Source organism: Phyllostomus hastatus, unplaced genomic scaffold (assembly GCF_019186645.2).
Source record: "Phyllostomus hastatus isolate PE091 unplaced genomic scaffold, TTU_PhHast_1.1 phas_contig_86, whole genome shotgun sequence".
NCBI lineage: Eukaryota > Metazoa > Chordata > Mammalia > Chiroptera > Phyllostomidae > Phyllostomus > Phyllostomus hastatus.
The window spans coordinates 42,044,219-42,065,583 of NW_025333977.1; the positions used below are offsets into that span (position 1 = coordinate 42,044,219).

The window sequence follows — 21,365 nt, forward strand, 5'->3', positions numbered from 1 at the left end:
AACCTTAAACATTTGAAAAATAAGTGTATATGTGGCCAAGACTCATTACTCATACACTATATAGTTAGTTTGGGCTCACACCTCCCCCTCCCCAAAGTCTTCCTTCATTCATGGTAACAACCTTCTGGAGCCATTTCCCTGGGCAGAGTTGATTAGACTGGGCATAGACAGCTAACCTGAGCTGGACTATTCAGAAATTCACAGCTGTGATTGTGGAATTCAGTTTCAGGAACTTTTTGTTAGTTTCTGTGTCCAGTGAAACAGAAAGTATTTCATATAGGTGGGAGCTAGCTACAAGGTTGCCACCTCCATGTTTGCTTATTGTTTATTTCACAAATGTTTATTGGTGCATGCTATGTGCCAGACACGCTAGTGTGTGCTGGGATTCAGCCCTGCCCCTGCCCTTCTGGAGAGGCAGAGCAAGCCTGAGTGCAGAAGTATTATCTTGAATATTTTGTGGACTGTTCTCTCCTATGAACAACACAGTATACTGCATTTTTTCACATTTGATTTCCCCTTCTAAATTATTTTTAGTACATTTTCCAGTACCAGCACTAGCACAATTGCTGAATGAAAGCTTGAGCAACAATGACAGGATATTAGATTTTTAATTGTAACAATAAATGTCACAAGAGCGCCAAGATCATTCACAGAAGTTGCATGTGTGTTCACTGGCCACCAGTAAAGGATGGGGGGTGTGTTTTGTTTACCAGTGGCAGCAGCACCGCCATGTGGCAAAATAATAAATGACCTTTGCAGTCCCTTGAGCCTGCCTACATAGAAATTACACAATTCTTTTTTTTTTAATTTGAAGATCTAATTGGCTTTATAAATGATTCATGAATTGGGCTGTATCTCATCTAGCAACTAGAAGAACACTCCCAAAATTACACAATTCTTGAAAAGAATTTTTAATTGGGGTTGAGAGATTCATATTATTTCAAAATTTGTACAGAAGGGATTTTCAAATCTGTTTAAAGTGAGCAGGATTTGCATTTTCTCAAAATGAGACAACACTGTCCTGAGGTTTCCATCCTGCTCTCTGAGCAGCTTCTAGTGACTCCTGGGGGGAGCCCCAGCAGCAAACTCTTGCGACCAGAACACACCTCCAGGAGGTCCTCCCGGACTCCTCCTATGCTGTACCAATCTTTTGTGCTCCCCTAAACATACCTCGGATGTAGAATTTATTCATGTACACATATATGAGGACCTGCATGGTGCTCACTCTGTTCTAGGGACTGCAGACACAGCGGTAAACAAATTGGACTAAAATTTGTCCTCACTCTGATACTCTGATTGTGACACATCTGTCTCCTTTACACCCTGTAAGTCACCTGACAACAGAGACCCATTTCATCCCGCCCTCACTGGAACCACATCATCTACCCACTGGACTCCCCAGGAACAATATCAGAACTCAGTTGATTTGAGATGACTGTATTTATTAGGACCATTCCCATGTAAGTTTTCTGGTGGGATCAAAGCTGTGCCTGTCAGCCAGGGAAAAAAACACAGAAGTAGAAAGTTCATTTTAGATCCTGTGGTCTGCAAATAATAGCCCTCCAAAGATGTCCACAGAACCTTTTGAATATGTTAATTTACATGGCAAAGAAACTTTGTGGATGTGACCAAGTTAGGGCTCTTGCCATGGGACGAGTATCCCGGATTGCCATGGTGAGCCCAAAGTAATCAAAGGGTCCTTTTGCAGAGGGAGGCAGTAGAGTTAGAGAGTGGACACAAGATTGGAAGCAGAGGTCAGACAGGAGAAAATTCTATGTTGCTGGCTCTGAAGATGAAGGAGGGGACCACCAGCCAGAGAACTCTGGAAGCTGGAAAAGGCAAGAAAATGGATTCTTCTCTAGAACCTCCAAAATGAACAGGCCTGCAGGCACATCTGGACTTCTGACCTCCAGAACTAAGATCATCAATTTGTAATGTAATATACATACATTACAGATGATATACATGTTATATATATATGATATATTATAAGTCACTAACTTGGTGGTGATTTGTCGTGGTAGCCTACAGGACACTAATATAGATTTCTACCTTTCCTCCCCCAAATCAGCCCTCCTCTCTGTCCATTCTCCCCAGTGCACAGAGCAGGACATTTCTAATTTGTTCCTTCTTCTCCCAAGTCATGGAGTTGTCCTGGTTTTTCTTAACACAAGCCTATAAATGTGTTTCTCAAACAGGGCTGTCTAACCTTCGGCATTCTTTGGTATATCTTGGATTCTTTGAGTTTTCTATGAGAACTTAAAATTCTATATATTCAGTTCCAAAGTAGGTAAAAAATTAATATATAATTCAACCTAAAGCCTAAAGGTCAGCCTCAACCTCATGAGAACACTAAAAGCATTCTCATTAAAGTCACGAACAAGACAAGGATAGCATCTGCACACCCTTGCTGCTGTGCTGGAGGTACTGGCTAATGTCATCGCACAAGGAAAAAAAGAACCAAAAGATAGAAAAAAATGGGACAAGAGGAAGTACACTTACTTGTAGTTATGTGCAAATGATATGACCTGAAAGCCCAAGAGAAAAAACTAAAAAACTACAAGTAACAAAAGAATTCAGCAAAACGGCTGTGTACAACACTGATGTAGAGAAATCAATGTATAAACAATTACTTAGGACATGTAAGTAATAGAAAAACTTATTCTAACAACAGAAATGATAAAAGGTAATAAGAAATATGCAAAATCAAAGTGAAGGAAATAAAATCTGCAAAAGAAGAAAAGTATGCCATATTGTTTGATAAAAAGATCTAGCGTGATAGGAATGTGAAAATCGAGCCTTACTGTTTTAAGACCACTACATTTGGGCTTCTGTTATTGGCAACCAAATAAAATTGATAAGCGAAATTGTCTTGTTCATTTTCTCTTCATAAGTTCATTCTCCACCCTGCCTTTTAATTACCTGGTCTTGCCTCAACAGTTTCAGTCTTCACAGGGACATTTAGGCTCTTAGTTGGTAGACAGCAGGGCACTGGCCAAGTGAGGTCTGATCTGTGGGTGGTCCGAGCCCATCCCACCTTGCGTCTGCCAGGCCACAGTAAGTAAGAACTCCCTAGTTGTTGCCTTCTGATAGTTGTCCCGACTTGGCATACTTGAGTCCTCCTTTGGTCTTTGTCACTCACACACATACTACATACTCACTTAGGAACACCCATTTCCACAGTGCTCCATCTGGACCATCCTTGGTTTCATTATCTTTCCCTCATCTCATCTATTGATTTTTTTTTTTTAAGAGACAGGAAGGAGGGACACGCGCACGCACACATACGCACACAAAACACTGATGTGAGAAACAGATCAGTTGCCTCCTGTAGGCGCGTGGACTGGGGATCAAACCCTCAACCTAGGCAAGTCCCTGTCCAGGAATGGAACCTGCCACTGTTTCGTGCACGAGGCAATACTCTAACCAAATAAAACACATGCCAGGGCTCATGATCTTATTTTTACAATTGCTGCATAGTAAGGGTAATCTTCCCACCAGAATCATAGCTAAAAGAGCAATTTTTATTACCTTCAACCTGTCCCTAGCCCATCCATGGACTGTGTGATTGGGAAAATGTAATATGAACTGCAGTAAATTGTATGATTTCCTTACTATTGATGTGTAGTCCCTTGGCAACAGTAATTGTGAGTCTAATTAAAATTTCTGATTCTGTAAAATTCCATGTGTACATTCATGCTCCTTCATCCTCCTTAGTTTGTAGTTTGAGTAATAAGGCCAAGATTTCATGACTTATATGTATTCAGGAAAACTCTGCTCATTGCTGTGACTGTGAGTTTTTAAAAGTACATTTAATTAGGCCTTAATAAAGGCCTGTCGATTACCTCTTGTCAGGTAACATTAGTCTGATTTCCTTTGGGGCTTTATTGTATAAAAAAGAGAGGGAAGAAGTCTGCATGGACTTTATTTTTAACTTTCAGGGTAAATATTCAGTAAAAATTATTTGTATGGGAAGTAGGACTTTAGGGAGTTGAATAAAAAGTGTGCATATATTCACTTTGTAAGAGACAAAATCAGCCTGCAGCATTGCCAGAACATGAATGGGCACAGCCAATCCCAACTCTCCCTTCCTCCCAGCTGATGATTTCACTTTCTAATCCTAGACCGTAAACAGATAATTAAGATCTGGTGTGATGAGCATCTTGCGTGAGAAGTATAGAGTCCTATGGATCAGAAGCAGCCTCTAACTGAGGCTTGATGGCAGAGGGAGGTCTACAAGGTCCTGGAGGAAGTACCATCTTTAGTAAGAGCAAAAAAAATGATTAGCTTTCAATTAGAGGCCAGGAGGAGGGTGGAGGAAGCAGCACAGAATAGAAAAAGTGTAATAACATCTGAGATTGAAAATAAATTCAGGCTCTGGCCAGGTAGCTCAGGTGGTTGGAGCATCATCCCCATACACCAACATTGCAGGTTCAATGCCTGTCAGGGCACATATAAGTATCAACCAATGAATGCCTAAATAAGTGAAATAACAAAAATTGATGTCTTTCCCTCTTCCTCTCTTCCAAAATAGATAAATAATTTAAAAAAGGACAATATTCTCAATTGGATTAGAGGTTGCAAAACATTGTTCCATTTTAATTTCAATGTGACAAGTGACAGCACTTGTCACTTTTTAATTATTTCTTGCTTAGAAATAATTTTTTTTGCTATTTGTTCATTGTCTGTTGTTCTACCCCCATCCCCTCACACAGGAACCTTAGCCTGCTGATTCCTTAGTGCTTGGTACATATGACAGTTAACATTTCTTGAGGGTCTGCCTCTCTTCCTCCACCCCCCTGGCCCCAACACCATCCAAAAAGACAAAATTCTATTTCTTCAGAGTTAGTTCAAATGCTGTCTTCTCTGTGAAATCTCCCCCGTCTCTTTACCCCATCCCTACTCTCAGAATTATTTACTTCATTCAGAGATCCCATAGCTAATTATCCTCACTTGCAGCATCAGTTTAATTCTGCAGAGTTAGTTTGCTGTTCCTTTCTTTTGCCCAATCCTCACTAAGTTTTAATCATAGAAAGACAACGTATTTTTACTTGTCTCTGTAAATTCAACACTTTGGCCAGGCTTTTATACACAAAAAGTTCTCAAAAATGTTTTGCATAAATTAGGGAGAGAAGGTCGTGAACTTGTCTTCTTCCTCCCTTACCTCAGTGTTCAGTGCCACTTTTTAAACCTTAAAATCTAACCAAGTAACAGTCCTACTGAAAACCCTGTTGCAGGCCTCTCTATATCCTCAGAATTCTAACTACTAAGCACACTGATTGCCTCAAGGCCCTCTGTGAACTTGCTCCCCATCTATCTCTCCAGGCACATCCCTCTCTACACCTGGGCTAACAAAACCGTGACCACACAGAGGCCTACCGATTAATGCCACCAGGCTTTTATTTCAATTACTCTCTCTGTATGGTGTTCCCTTCCACTTCTGTGATTAAACATGAAAACACTCAATAGAAAAAGCGTAATTCTTAAATAATTTCCATGTATGCTGGATTTAGAATAGTGTTTTTGATTTATGATTTCCTCTCATTCATTCTCTCTCTGCAGGTACCCACTCATCCTATAGACGCCCTAAACGGAGTCTATCGGATACCTTCATTGCCCGAGTCTCAGGTTGGGTCAGATGCTCCTCTCTCTCCGCTTTCTGGGCACAATTCTATATTCAAGTACCTTGAGCAGACTGCAAGTTTCCCACAAGGGTGTGAACTCCCGAGGTGATGCGAACAAGGTCTTTATCCACGGAACGCTGAGTAGGTACCCCGAGTTCGCTCCACACTTATTTTCTCAGTTGAGGTAAGATCCTGCCCAGGTGATCAGTGCATTTCTTCTTCAAGTAGACGTTCCCCCCTCGCTAGGAAGCAGAGCTGGCTCGCACCTACCGGGAGTTGGAGCTTGCAAAAGAGTTAAGTATCAGCTGGCCCAGAAAGCCAAAGCAAGCAGATGCTCTAAATTTCCGGGTCCAATAAACAGCCCTGCAACCGAGACCAACCAGATAAACCAGTGTAGTGGGCGGGGCCGGGGAAAATCGCGACACCGGAAGTAACGTGTGCTCGAGCTTGCTTTCCCTATCTCGGCAGTTGACTATTCAGCCTTGCAGGCGCTCTGGCGGGCTCCGCTGTGATCCACTCTCTCGGTTCTCGACTCGCTCGAGCTGCTGCTGCCGCCACCGCCGAAGGAGGGGCAAAGCTCAAGATGGCGGACAAAACGCCAGGCGGGTCTCAGAAGGCCAGTTCAAAGGTAATTTCTTGGAGGGCTTCGTAAGTCAGTGACTCTCTCACTGTCGTCTGGGGCGTGCAGACGCTTCTGGCCAGCTGGAATAGGCTGGGTGGGGGTTCGCGTTCTGGTCGCGATGGTAGGCCGGGGTGCGGACGCACGGTTTTGCGCAGATTGAGAGGCCTGGTATCTCGCCTTAGTCCCAGCCCGGATTTGGCTCGAGACTCGCGGCTCCTGGGGTGGGCTGGCTTCCCTGTGTATTTCTGCTGGTGCTTGACATTGGAGTGAAATCAAGGACTGAGGTCTGAAACGGTGAAAACGCGCTGCTGTGTCTCACCTTGTTGCGCGGAGGCCACGGGTCAGCTCCTGGGATAGGCGGGAATCGCTTACCCGCGATAAAGTCTCTGCTCCCCTTTTCTCGGTTCTTAGGTTTTGGATCTCACGCTTCTGGCCTCCCTCAATTTCCTCCGTGCCCTCCTGGGAATAAATAACCCGTAGGGCCTCCAGTTGTGAGGGGAGGACCAATAGTGGAGGGACGCGGGGAGGGAAGTGCAGAGGCGGCGCAGGTCTCCTTTGCAGTGCTTCACCACCTCGGTTAATTCTCTGCGCTTCACACGTGGTCTTCTCTCATTCCAGAGGAAGTACAAAATGAGCACTTCATTCCTGGGCGCATATTCGAGGACTTGGGGTCTTCTGCGTTCCTGTGTGATTCACTTAAAGGGGAGCTTCTGTGTACTTGGAAGCCACCTTAGCTTATTAGTACATTGCTGTTGACTTTACAGGGAACTGTGTGCGCCTGTTTGTGAAACCATTGAGCTGTGGAAGTAGTTTAGTATTAGTTGTGTTTAGTAGCATCAAGCCTTAGTTGCCATCGTGGGCGGTTCGATTAATCATTTTTTCTTTGAGTTCCTCCTCTCGAACAGATATAAAAAGTAATAGGTACTGCCGGAGTAGTTGTTAAGCTTTTTGATGGTGATGTAAGAAGTTGTGTAACACTTAAAGGTTCTGGGGACTGTTACATCTAGAGTGAGTGTGATTATATGTCGGGCATTAGGAAGTTAGGGCAAGCTTTGCGATTACAAATTGTCGTGACAAACATAATAAGCCGTTTTGTACTTGCTGTCCCAGTTTCTAATAAACCATATTTTATGCCATTTGGTGAATGATGTTCATAATTAGTTCGTAATTAGTAATGGTTTTACCAGACATGACTATAGCTATAGAAGCTATGGTAGAGGGCCAGTTTTGCGTTTACTTTGTTATTTTCTTCCTTCCCGGGTACATTTCCCCCTAGTGAGTAGGGGAATAGTTGGGTACCTTACTGAACCCACTTCCTCTCAACGGACTCATGATAAAGCTAGTTAAATCCTTAATTATTCACACTTTAGCGTCACAATTTTTGTTTTTTCGGAAAGTAATATTTTAAATATATCCTATTTCGAGGTCTTGGATACATTGAAAACATCTTAATGTCCGTGTTCAATCTTATATAATAGTACTTCTCACGGCTGTTTGTGGCTTTAACCTATAATTAAATTGTTGGGTCTTCCAGTAATCTTTTTAAGTATATTGCTTTAGATTAATCATCAGTTGATGCCATTAAGAGATTTTCTACTGATGTTTGTAAAAGAGATCAGAATATCTCAGTATTCAAAGGATATTGATATGACTATTAATGTGGAGGCTGCACAATGTGGAAAGATCTTGGATTTTGATAACAAACTAGATTTGGATTCAGTTTCTGCCTTGGTACTTAGTTATTATTTGCAGTTTTAAGGCAGATTGTGTAAACTATTGAGTCTCAATGTCTTTTTGTGATAGGGATATAATCCTTTTTTACAGGGTTGAGAAGTAAGGATTAAATGAGTTAATGTTGATAAAGTACATAATACTGGTTCTTTTCCCTTTTTATTCTTAGGAAATTAAAAGTACTTTTCAAAATGTCAGGATAAAGTCTAATCCTGAGATAAGTCATTAATTATCATAATGACTTCCCAGATTGTTGCTTTTTATTTTTAACACAAGTCCAGAAATTACTGGAGAGAATGTCAGGTCATTTTGGCTAATACCACAGAGTTTGGAATTTCTAGCTTTTGATCTCTGGGTTGATTTCCCTTCCCTTGGTTACAGCAGATGAGTGACAACATACAATACAGATGGAGTGAAAAGATTCTTCTGTTTCATGCTTATTCTTTTTTGGTACTTAAATTCCCACTAATATGGGGAGGGATGTTTTTATATCATATTTCTAGACATTGAGGACAGTTTTAATTTAAAAAGGTACAACATACAAGGTTTTTGCCATTGATAATGGCAAAATAATTTGACATGTCTTATTATAAAATAAAGAGATGAAGTTAGGTAATCTCTACAGTTTCTTCTAGCTTTAAAAATTACATTTTGTGTATGCCATAGGCTTACCTTTATGTGTAGTTGTTCCTCGTGAAGACATCCCATGCCGTTTTATTTTTTGTGTGATTTTGCTGTGCTTTTCCTTTTAAAGCCTGGCAAATATAAAGATTCAGTAAATGTTTTAGGAATGGGCTAAAATTTTCCTGTGCATTATTCCTGTTTCTCACCAGACTAAAACACTACTTTGGGGGAGAGGGCATTGATGCCATGTTGTAGCTCTGATTTTTGAGAAGAGAGACAAAGAAGGAGCCTATAATTATTCGTTTATAAACTTGTTAAACATGTTTCCTTAGAATTTTATCAAATTATTATTTTGACTTGAAGAGATTTTTTTTGTTTGCCTGCTCAGCAAAAATGAGGATATGAAGAAGAACGTGATATTTACTTTCCTCCGCATGTCGTGTGCTGGTAATAGTACTAATACCGAGTTGTGTGCCTATTATTGCATTCTTATAATTTTTGCCATATTGTCAAAAGTTGGGAAAAAAAGTTGGATGAGATAGGTAAATAAAGAAAATACTGCTGGCTTTCTGGACATTCAGTGCTAAGTTGGTTTGGGAAAAATTTTGATTGACAGTTTTCTTACATGTATTTTACTTGTAAGAAATAAGTACAATGAGGATCCATTCAAGACTGGTGATCTTTAGGTATTTATTACTGTCTATGCACATGTTCTTTTGTGGTGCCTAAAGATGTGTAAACCTGTGAAAGATACCTATTTGCCTTACTGCATCCAATTTGGAGTGCAAGTTGAAGACTCCTGATTTTGTCTTTTTATAAAGAACTTCAATTTTGAAATAAAAACTTGTTACAGGATAGTAAACTCATTGACGTTAGAAATAATTTGCCTCTTATGCTTGTATTAAGTAGCTTTAACATTTTATTACACACCAGATATGTGCTAGATATTTTGCTGAAATAACTTTTTTGAAAGCAAGATACATTTGCCTGTACACTTGAGACTATTTTGTACTGTTAGAAGTTTTCTTTGAGGAGTTCAATATTTTTCACTAGACCCATCCTCAGTTTAGATAAACTGCAGGACATACAAAATGTAGTTACAGCTTCTCATGTGTTGGTAGTGTTTTGGATATAATTTTAAAAATAATTTCAGGTTTGTTTTTTAACTCTATTATACATGGTATATGTCTCAGTGATCTTACAGATTTTTTTTTTTTTTTTTTTTGAGAGATGGACCTTAGTTTGGCTTGGAGAGTGGTATTAAGCCAGGAAGCTTCTCCATGTTAGCAGGGGGACAGTATAGTAGTTGACAGTGTGTGGTACAATTTTGTTGTGCAGGTACTTGTTGCAACAGGTTATATCAACAAGTATGTTAAGGATCTATCAACTGCCCATCTGGTGCTTGATTTTGAGAAAAAGAAAAAAAAAACATTAAATAAGACCCTACTCCCTTTTGGGCAGTATGCAGTCTAGTGGAAGGAGAGAATCAACATTATAGTACAAGACAGAACTCTCAGGTACCTAAAAGTTTAGGGAAAGAAATGAGAGCTGGTTGAATTCCAGCGCAGGAGAATCTTCAAGAGCATAGGGGAATTTGAGTGATTGAGTCCTTTTGAACAATAAGAGCTTTGAAGGATACAGAGAGGGGGTGGAAAAAAGAGATGGGGGAGGGGGGGGACTCTGGTGGGAAATGGATTGGTAAGTGGTCTGGTTTAGTAGGGTGCTCGCATATGACGCAAGGAGCTGAGATGGAAAGGTAAGTTTTAGCTAAATTGTGGAGGGCTTTGAATGCTACGGGATAAAATTAGAGAGCCATGGAAAATTTGAGACAGGAAAGTCCTTTATGAAAGCAATTCTGGGGGTATAGTTTAGGGAGGATTTGGAAGTGAGGAGGACCAGTTTGAAGATCATTGCAGTGCTGATGATTGTGGATTGCTTCAAAAATCTCACTTCACATCCTTTCTGGGAAGCTTTTCCTAACATCTTCCATTAAGATTTGCCAGTGCTCTTGTGGCATAGCCACATTTTTAATTGTCTCTTTTGTTAGCTGCTAATGACAGGAGCTATGTCTTACTTTACTTTTTATGTAATGCAGGGCACAGTACCAGTGAATGGTTGCCCAGTAAATGGGTGAATAAAGGGAAGATCTGAACCACATGGTGTCTTTAGAAAGGAAAAGGGCCCTTTTAAAAGAGCTAGGATGAACAGAATTTGACTCAGTTGATCACAGGGGATAAGGAAGGAGTCCAGGATGACCCTGTTATAATGCTGCTGCCTAACACATATTGATTAGGTAATTATTATGTACCAAACCCTGTTCTAAGTGCTTCACCTGTATTTATCCTTCACAACATTCCTGAGGCAGGTGCTGTTCAGCTTTACATATGAAGGAACTATGCCCAAGATTACAAATTCTGACTCTAGGTTTGTGCTTTTAACATTTGGTTACTTTCAGACCACCCACTGTCAGAGGTAAGGTCAAGAGGACAAGATGGTTTTCGAGGAATTTTAGACATACTGGATCTGAGTAGCTTGCAGACATGAGTTGAAAATGTGTAGGAATGAATGGTTGAGAGCAGACTGGGACCTATGAGAGGGATCAAGGTGGAAGATGAAGAATGGGGTCTTCTCAGTACAAAGAGGTATTGATTTGCTTCCTGTGGGAGAGATTGTTACACTTGTGCGGATGCAAGTGGATGCTTTAGAAGATGAGAGGAGAAAGACATTTGGGAGACAGAAATGGGAATGGAGAGTTGACTACACAAGAGTGGCAGTGTTGCAGGAATGTTATTGTGGATAGTTGCTAATTTGAAAACTTGGGTTGTGGAAGCCTTTCACTTGAACTAATATAGGAGCAGCCACCAGGAAGAAAAGAGTAGTTTTTATTCTCAGCCACCAAGATACAGGGTCATATGGCATACTTGTAATTGGCTTTACCTTTTTCTCCTCAGCAGCCATCAGAATGATTCTTTTCGTTTTGGATTTTCTGGCTGTCCTTCCCCACACCTGTACTGTCTGCTTTCCTTACCCTGAGATAAATTTCTGTTATGTTTGCTTTTTTATTTCCTCAAACCTTCCCTATTCTGCCCTTTCATTTCTTGCTTTGGGTCTTTCCATTTTGATGAAGAATTGTGCTACAGACTTCCAAAGAACTTTAGGCATTACTTTGTTTGTAAAAGAAGACAAAATCCTAAGTCCAAGGCAAATGATATAGTTCAGTTCCAGGTTAAGAAGGAGAGGCTCAGCTTCTGAGATAGCATTACATTTACTGTTTATCTGGACCATTACCTTTAGAAGTTGGCTGTTCTTTTAAAATCTTATTAATTACTGTTGGAATTTAACTTTCATATCAATGGCAAATGTCTGGTATGCAGTAAATATGACCAGTGCCATCTTAGGTTAATTGAAATGAGCTGATGCAGCTCCTAACCCATGCTGTTATTTTTAAGTCCTGGAAATGATTTGGATGTGGTGGCATAGAACATAATAGGAAGGAAAATACATTCTTCAGTTTTCTTGTATGCCTATTCTTCTGTTTGAACTTGAGAATTATTTTTGGCAATCCATTTGCCCTCTGGCAAAGATTTCCCTTTGGGATTTAGAGCTGTCAAATGAAATCATATTAGGTATGTAAATAAATTTGGGTATTAATGTACATTTTCTTAATAATGAGTTTTCCTATGCAGGAATATGATGTCTTTTCAAAAGCTGACTTGAGTAATTGAGTCTTTATGTATAGTTTGTGTTTTCTTCACACAGGTTGTGTATATTTTCTCTAGTTCGTTTCTAGGTGTTTTATATTTTTTTGTTACTGTATGGTTAGAATATTATTTTTGCTACCTAGCAGGTTAATACTCCTACATTGGAAGGCAGTTGATTTTTTCCCCAGACCATTCTGTCTTTTGATGAACATTTTTTCTTTTCTAAGAGAAATTATTTATACTCTTTAATTTTGTAATTTCTAAGTGTCTGCAAATAAGCATATTTCAAGTTGTTTTTCAAGTGTTTCACAGAGTTAATTTAAATATCAAATTCTTCTTTCATACCATCTCCTCTGTTAAGAAAGGTTAGCTGGGGGAAGAAAGTGAATGAGGATGATTATAGTAAAAGCTGGAGACAGAAAAATGATGGATAGAGAGAATGGAGGTGGAAGGTATCTTGGTGCTTGGTTATTTCAGGCTGATTTTTGACTAGGACTCAGTAAAGTGGAGTTCAGAGAAAAAAAACTGATTCAGTAAGAAAATCCGATGAAGTAATACTGTGTGTATCCATATGAATCTTATTTAAATGGCCTTGCAGCTTGGCTTCTTTGTCCTTAGATGAATATTGAAAAACAAATAAAATGTCTTAGGCTGTGTGTAATCTGAACTATAGATCAATTAAGAAAAAAATAAGATGGGATTTTGAAAGTTGATACTGTTGGAAACTGCCGTGACTTGTGCAGCAGCCACTGTGGCATGCCCAAGTGGAAGCAGCCCCCTTAAAACAAGCTGCAAATGGATGCCTGTGAGGCATTTGATGATAGGATCTTGTTTTCCTTGAAGTATTTCTGCAGTTGAATTTGTACCTTTTGCTAGATATCAAGGGTTTATCTGTGAATTTTCTTGCTGTTAGAATATCCTTACACAAGTTTGGGTGATTGAAGAAAGGAGGGGAGGTTTGTTTGTTATGTAGTAAGTTGCTGCTAAGTCAGTGTTGTAGCAGTGGACAGTGTGTCTTATGACCGTCATTTGCATCATGTTTTGGAAAATAACCATTCTGAATTTTAAAGAATGGACTTGGGCATTTATTATGGATCACAATCTTATTGTAAGTTAGAGATTGCCCGTTTAGTTTTATTAGCGGTGAAGAAATTGCTGCAAGTTTGGAAAAATTAAGTCTGAGAAAAATTGAGTATGAGAAATAGTTGTTAGCATAGTAAGACATTTTTCTGATCAATTAATACTGACTTCTGTTTTTCATACTTGCAGACCAGAACATCAGATGTTCATTCATCTGGATCTTCAGATGCACATGTGAGTATAAGAGACAGTCTTTGTGTTTTTCTTTAAATTTCATTTTTAAAATTTTTTTTTAATTCATTTTTTTATATCTCTACCCTTATTTTACTTAATAAATGTATGAGCCTATTTTCTTTCCCCATTTTTGTTTGCTGCTCTTCTTTTTTTGTTCTGTTCCCGTAAGTTGACCCTTCAAACCATGTTAGAAACCTAGTATGTTTATTTCCTTTCTTGTCATGCTTATAAAATTCTGTACATACGTAAATGTGTGTACTTGTACATTGACTGTGGCATTGCATTATGCACAGTGTTGTTTTCTCATTGCACAATATACCTGTTAGACATCCCTGTATATGAGCAGGCTTAGCTCTTATCTAGTCTTCCTAACAGCATCATCATATTCCACAGGGGGAGGTCCAGTTATTTATTAAGGTATTTCTCTGTTGGTGGGCATATACTTTTTGTTTAAAGGGTTTTGATATTTTGAATATCATTCAAAATAAACATTCTTTATATATGTTATTACAGCAGCACTCCAAGAATGGTTTTTCAAACCCTTGAGAGTCACTGAGAATCTTCCAGGGAATCTGTGAATTCAAAATTATTTTGCAGTAACACAAAGACATTTGTCTTTTTCCCTGTGGTGACTTTTGCACTTACGGTGAAAAAGCAATTGATGGGTAAAATGTCAGCACCTGAGCAGGAACCAAGACAGTGTTATCAAAATGTATTAGTAGTCATTGTATTCTTTCCCATAGTCATAGTAAAAATATGCTAGTTTCTCTTAAGGATGTTCTTGGTGCAGCAGTAAAATTACTAATATTAGTTCTTGTGCTTTTGTGTGATTCTTTTAATGTTGTATGCGATGAAATGGCAAGTACTTATAAGGCAGCTCAGTTTACCAAAGTGTGATGTTTGTCTTGAGGAAAAGTGCTTGTGGGATTGTTTAAATTGTGAAATGAAACTGGGTTCTTTTTCCCTGGATGCCATTTTTATTCCAAGGAGCAACTGACAAAGTATGGTAATCAGACTTGGGTGTTTGCCGGGTATTTTTCTGAAAATGAAGAAAATGAACCTGTTATTTCAAAGTAAATAACTCTTTGTCACTGATATAAAATTTGAGCATTCAAGTGCAAGGTATAGAATTATTGGAAACTTTCCCTGTATGTGAAGACTTTTCTGATGAAATTGGTGGTGGTATTAAGAGATGAGAGTTTTGACAGTGCATAATTCAATTTGTCAGTATTTGAACATTTGAGTTATTTCTAGTTTTCAATACTACATTTGTGATTTTTAAAAACTTGCTTTCCTTTTGCTGAAGATGGATGCATCTGGACCCTCAGATAGTGATATGCCAAGTCGGACACGACCGAAGAGCCCAAGAAAACATAATTATAGGAATGAAAGTGCCCGTGAAAGCCTTTGTGATTCTCCTCACCAGAATGTCTCAAGAGTAAGTGTTGATAAAGAGAGGAAAGTATAGTTAATGGTTTTGATCTGTACTTCAGTTGGGTGGTTGGATAGTTGGTTTGTACTTGTTACATTTTGTGCTATTTAAAAATAGCATTCTTTGTTGTATTTGGTTTAATGATAAACTTAAGTTCACCCAAGGAAATGTTTTTTTAGCTCATAAATGAAGTAGGTTTTATTGAAAATTTTATTTAAAAAACGAGGGAGTGTTTCGAATGTAAAATGGTTAATAGTCAGATTTATTGTTCCTTCCTTCTACCAAACATATACTGAACCAAGTGCCAAATGCCAGTCACTAGAAATACACAGATGTTTGGAACACATCTCTTGTTCTCAGAGAGCTTATAGTCTTGCTCTGGGAAGCAAACACAACAGGTGCTATATACTCTGGTTGGTGCATTGTCCAGGGCTATACTACAACCCAGAAAAGGAGCTTCTTTACTGCATGTGTCTAAAAGGTGTTCTTGTTTTATTTTAAATATTTTCTTGTGATTAAATTTGGAAAATAAAGAAGATAATCAGCACCAGTCAGTATTAATATTGACAGCACTTCATTTTTCTTAAGTATTTCTCAGCACAAAAATATTTTTACTTTGTGAGATCCATTTTACATGAACAACTTATAAGTATTCTGTTCTTAGTTCTGATTTTTAAAATTTTCACAAATGTTTTGTAAATAAACTTTTTAATGGATGGTTGTAATTCTTTGTGAAAACATTTTTAAATTTTTTAACCATTTCCCTATTGGACTAAGCTCTTAGGATATAAATAAAATGTGGCCCAAACATTTTGTTTTATAAAATTATGTCTTTCATTGAATTTATGTGTAATTTTATAATTTGTTTAAACTTTTGACGTCGAAACCAAAGATGCTGACTGAATGATGGCAAAACAGTTTTTTTTTCTATCTAGGAGAGAAAATTATTTTGAATCTGTTCCTGAGACCCAGTATTGACTTTTGGGTTACAAAGCACTCTATGTTTTCAAAGGGATTTTAATGTAACTTTAAAATAGTTTTCTACAATATTATTCTTTCATTCTGCATATTTAAAGTCTAATTTTGGCAATTGGTTAACTTCTCATTTTAGTAGGTGCTAGAGAAACCTTCAAATTTTAATTGCAGATCAATATTTTAGGTTGTATTTAATTAATACTTTTTTTAAGTTATGAATCAAAATCTAACATTCAAATGACTAACTGAACTAAAGGCTTGCAGTTTATTCAAGCCATATTTCAGAAGGAAATTTCTTCTAAGTTACATAAATGAAGATTTCATTAAAGTACTGTTTTCTTAGAAAAGAAAATGGAATTATTACATTCATAAATATCAGTGTTATTAATGAAGAACAAGTGGATAAAAAATTTTGGTACATATATGCAATGGAATATTACTTGACCATAAAAAAGAATGAAATCTTATTTGTGACAGCACGGATAAACCTACTAGAGGGAATTACTATGCTCAGTAAAGTAAGTCAGAGAAAGACAAATACCACATGATTTCACTTACATGTGGAATCTAAATAACAAAATAAATGAATAAGCAAAACTGAAATAGACTCATAGGTACAGAGAACAGACTGATGGGGACTGGGTGAAAAAGCTGAAGGGATTAAGAAGTACAATTGATAGTTACAAAATAATAATGAGGATACAGTGTACAGCATGGAGAATATTGTCAATAGTATTGTAAAATCTGTGGTGCCAGGTGGATACTGAAAATAGCAGGGGAAACAAAATGGGAAAGCATTGAAAGCAAAAAGAAAAAAAAATGATCTACTGATCTACTGAATTGTACAAGGAAGTGATGTGATTTGTAGTACCTGAACTGGCAGTTATAGATGGTATTTTGATTTCTGCTACTGAACCATGGGAATTTATCCCTCCTTCTCCCTATTGGAAATACCTTTTTTCTGTTCCACCTCTATTGCTCAGAAACATCTGTGTTTTCCCTCAAGTGCTTTTATTCTTGCTGCCAACAAGCAGGTTGAATGAGTTTGAAGCCTTTTTACCTTTTTTTTTTTTAAAAAAATGGCTTTTGTATGTTACTGAACTTGGGCAAGTAAATGAAGGTATTCTTTAATGAATGCTTCAGGATTAAGCTCAAGTAGGGAGGCACCTAATGCTTAGAGTGCCCTCAGCTTTTCTTCTTTACAATGATTTTTTTTCTTAAGTCATCTATTCTGAAGATCTGGTTTATTAATTGAGGTGTATCAGTTAAGTTATACTCCTTAGTTGAGTTCTTAATGAAGTAGTATTAAGAATGTATGTAAAGGTACGATTTTTATTTCTTTTCATAGCCTCTTCTAGAAAACAAACTTAAAGCATTCAGTATTGGAAAAATGAGTACAGCTAAGCGAACTTTAAGTAAGAAGGAGCAAGAAGAATTGAAGAAAAAGGTAATATTTAAAATGTATTTTGAGTTATCTTTGGAAATAAATTTATCTAAAGGGGGAAGTAAGAGTATGGGCAGTTGAGAGCTGTTTTTCAGACTTTTGACTTCCAGGATATTTTCAGCTACCACCTCCAAGTCAAATCTATAATGTAAGATGTAATCAGAGGAGTCTAGCTTCTATATCCCTGTGTCCTCCACCATTTTCTCTCTGCTATGTAGCAATTTTGATTATTTTCTGGTCGTTTCTTTTCTTTTCTTTTTTTTTAAAGATTTTATTTATTTTTTAGAGAGGGAAGGGAGGGAGAAAGAGAGAGAAACATCAATGTGTGGTTGCTGGGGGTCATGGCCTGCAACCCAGGCATGTACCCTGACTGGGAACCGAACCTGCGACACTTTGGTTCGCAGCCTGCGCTCAATCCACTGAGCTATGCCAACCAGGGCGATTGTTTCTTTTTTATAAGCAAGCGTGTACATGTAGATTGTACACACTCCTTTCTTAGATGCACGGTAGCATGCTATATACAGTATGCTTTTTTCTCCCTCTTGCTTTTTTCACTTAATATTATGTCTCAGAGATTACTGCAAGTATATTGAAATACTTATTTTTTTTTATATAGCTGTGTAGATAATGCAGCAGTTCATTCAACTAAAATTCTATTCAGGGCATTTGTGTTTTGGTCTTTTGACATGTCAAATAGTGCTGCTATGGGTAATATTAATCAGATATATAGTAAGTAATCACTGTAAGTGAGATTACTGGGTTGATGGTAAATAACATAAATGTAGCTCTGCTAGATATTGTCAAATTGCTCCCTATAAGGGCAGGGCTATTTTGCATTCCTGTCAGCAATTTTTGAGAGGTGGTTTCCCCATAGCCTGTCAACAGAGAATGTCATCAAAGAAGTTTTTGCCAATCTGCCAAGTGAAAATAGTATAGTTTTAAATTTGTATTTCTCTTATAAATAAGGTAGGATAGTTTTTTTTGTGTTTGTTCTGTGAACTGTCTGCTCATAACTAATCTTTCTATCTTAGGTTATCTATATTTTTTAGGAACTCTTTGTATATTAGGTATATTAACACTTTGTGTATGATACAAGGTGCAGTGTTTTATCCCAGTTCATCGATTGTCTTTTTATTTTGCTTCTGGTGTTTTTTTCATGTAGAAAATATTTATTATGTGATCAGATTTATCAGTCCTTCCATAAGGTTTCTGATTTTTCAGTCAAGTTTTCCCCACTCCCAGCTTACAAAGGAATTTCCTCATTTTTTCTAATACTTATATGGTTTTATTTATTTATATTATTATTTTAATCTGCACCTCAGGATTGAACCCACAGTCTAGGCATGTGCCCTGACTGAGGATTGAACCCACAGACTTTTGGTGTACAGGATCATGCTCCAACTAACTGAACCACCCAGCCAGGGCTGGCTTTGTTTTTTAAATTAAATTTGATACATTTGCACTTCTGTTTGTGTATAATGTGAATAATTCATTCATTTTAATCTTTTTTCTATTTGTGTATAATGTGAATAATTGGTTCATTTTCATCTTTTTTCAATTAGCTATCAAGGTACCCCCCACCATCATTCATTGAAAAGTCCATCTATTCACTGATTTGAGATACCACATTTATTGAATGTAAAATTTCCACGTTATTGGATTTATTTCTGTATTTTTTATTCTGTTGCATTGGCCTTTCTAGTCATATATTTTTAGGACATTTAGCATAGTTATAATGGAAATTGTCAAGGTTCTTAGTTTTTTTTTAATGCCAACTGTCTGGAGATAAGTCTGCTTCAATTTCTAATATTTATGTCTTCAGTGGTTTGTGATGGTAATCTTTGTATTCACTGAATTAAATTATTGCGCTGTGGAAACAACGTAAACATTAATACAATAATATGTTTTTTATAGTCAGTTGTCATTAACCATTGAATTGTCTTTAAATAAAATAAATTAATGGGTCCTTTCCTGGTCCCACTAATTGCCAGTTAGAAGAGCAAAGCCTCTGTTAGTTTCAATGTTAATTAATATTAATATCTGTTGAGGATTAGCTATTGCCCATTAGGACTTCTTAATCTGCTTTCCCCAGTGTGGGGAGAGGTTTCATTGACATTCCTTGAGGAGTTTAACCCTATGAACAGTAATAATTTTTACATTGTGATATTAATATATTCATGTAAATTTAGGAAGATGAAAAGGCTGCTGCTGAGATTTATGAGGAATTTCTTGCTGCTTTTGAAGGAAGTGATGGTAATAAAGTGAAGACATTTGTGCGTGGAGGTGTTGTTAATGCAGCTAAAGGTAAGTGTGAACATTATAGCCCTTGAGTAAACCCAAAAGCCTTGGATAAATGACTGCAGATAATTATGAAATAAGTTTGATGGCTTTTGAATTTAATGTTTCCTGTCTATCGGCACCCTCTAGTGGTGATATTAATTAGCAAACTTAAGTGGCTAAATACAGATTAATGAGAAATTGGAGCCAGATAAGTTTTAAAACTATTTATTACCTTCCAAGTCTTTATTTTTCTAAAAGATTTTTTTTATTTTTAGAGAAAGGGGAAGGGAAGGAGAGAAACATCATTCGGTTGCCTCTGGCTCTCCCCCAACCAGGGACCTTGCCCACAACCCAGGCATGTGCCCCTACCAGAAATGAACTGGTGACCTTTCAGTATGCTGGACAATGCCAAACCACTGAGCCATACCAGTCAGGGCTGCCTTCCAAGTTTTAAGACAGTAGAATACTCTCTAAAAATTTTAATATATGTCAGTTTTTCTATAAAGTGATAACAAATTAGTATTTTTGAGTGTAGGGTATTAATTGAATTTAACTTAATATTTGGTCAATAATGATTATCTTAGTACTAAAGGCATTTTATTAATTTTTATTTTTAAATAAAAATAACAAAATCCAAATGTAAAATTAATACTGAAACTTAGTATTTTAAATTTCAGAAGAACATGAAACAGATGAAAAAAGAGGCAAAATCTATAAGCCATCTTCAAGATTTGCAGATCAAAAAAACCCTCCAAGTCAGTCATCCAATGAAAGACCACCATCTCTTCTTGTGATAGAAACCAAAAAACCTGTAAGTCATACTTAAATAAGTGACCACAAATGTTGAGATGATGCCACCAATGATACTTTCAGTACTTCCACTGTAAGCAGGACTTTGGTTTCTTTTAAATTATTTTGCGAGTAGATGTTGAGTTTTGATGCTTAATCTTCCTAGATGGGAGAGAATAAATTAGAGTAGGACATGTGGATAGATAACAGTTTGTGCTCTTGGAGCAGTGGGCATTTGCTATTGCTATACTTATATTGCTATGACTGTAGTTTACTCATAGCATATAGCATATGACAGTTTTTAGGTGTAAATGTAAAATGGTAAGATTGTATTTTAAACAATTCTGAATTGAGGTATTTAAATTATATCAGTATGTGTAGTGTTAGTTACTTTGGAAGCTAAATGTACTCCAACAGTGTATTGTATCTAGAACAGTTTTGAAATTTATTTGGAATTGCTATCAGACACTTTTCTTTTAAGTATTCTCAGTGTTAGTGGTTTTTATTTTTTGAGGGTGAGGTTTTTATGAGGGAAGGTAGATGTCATTTAGAATCAGGTTTGGTGAAGAAATACTATTACATTGAATAATGAGACTGATTATTCTTATATGACTTAAAATAGCTCTGAAAGCAGTTTTTAAAAAAGAATGCTTTATTGATATGTAATTTGTATACCATAAAAATTCATCCTTATGAAGTACACAATTAAGTGATTTTTTTTTAGTATCTTTACTGTTGTGCAGCAACCACTGATCTCTAATTTCAGAACATTTTTATTATTTCAGAAAGCAACCTAATACCTATTTTTAGTTATCGCCAATCTCTGGCA

At 37.2% G+C, this 21,365-nt stretch overlaps 2 protein-coding genes across 5 annotated transcripts in view; one reads left to right on the forward strand and one right to left on the reverse strand.

Annotated features, from left to right (window-relative positions):
- The window catches only part of PAQR9 (progestin and adipoQ receptor family member 9), a 44,407-nt gene extending 38,606 nt beyond the window's left edge, over window positions 1-5,801 (reverse strand). Inside the window, exon 1 of one of the 2 annotated variants that reach the window (XR_006787141.1) lies at window positions 5,686-5,801. The gene's annotated coding sequence lies outside the window, so the exon portion shown is untranslated. The remainder of the gene's footprint in view (window positions 1-5,685) is intronic. The other variant, XM_045851118.1, reaches the window with a different exon arrangement.
- A 260-nt stretch (window positions 5,802-6,061) lies between these two features.
- The window catches only part of LOC123826870 (U2 snRNP associated SURP domain containing), a 45,139-nt gene continuing 29,835 nt past the window's right edge, over window positions 6,062-21,365 (forward strand). For all 3 annotated transcript variants that reach the window (XM_045851112.1, XM_045851114.1, XM_045851113.1), the window contains exons 1-6: window positions 6,062-6,252; window positions 13,572-13,616; window positions 14,923-15,054; window positions 17,372-17,470; window positions 19,657-19,771; window positions 20,425-20,558. In XM_045851112.1, coding sequence (XP_045707068.1) covers window positions 6,208-6,252; window positions 13,572-13,616; window positions 14,923-15,054; window positions 17,372-17,470; window positions 19,657-19,771; window positions 20,425-20,558 — 570 coding nt within the window. In that variant the 5' untranslated portion in view covers window positions 6,062-6,207. The remainder of the gene's footprint in view (window positions 6,253-13,571; window positions 13,617-14,922; window positions 15,055-17,371; window positions 17,471-19,656; window positions 19,772-20,424; window positions 20,559-21,365) is intronic.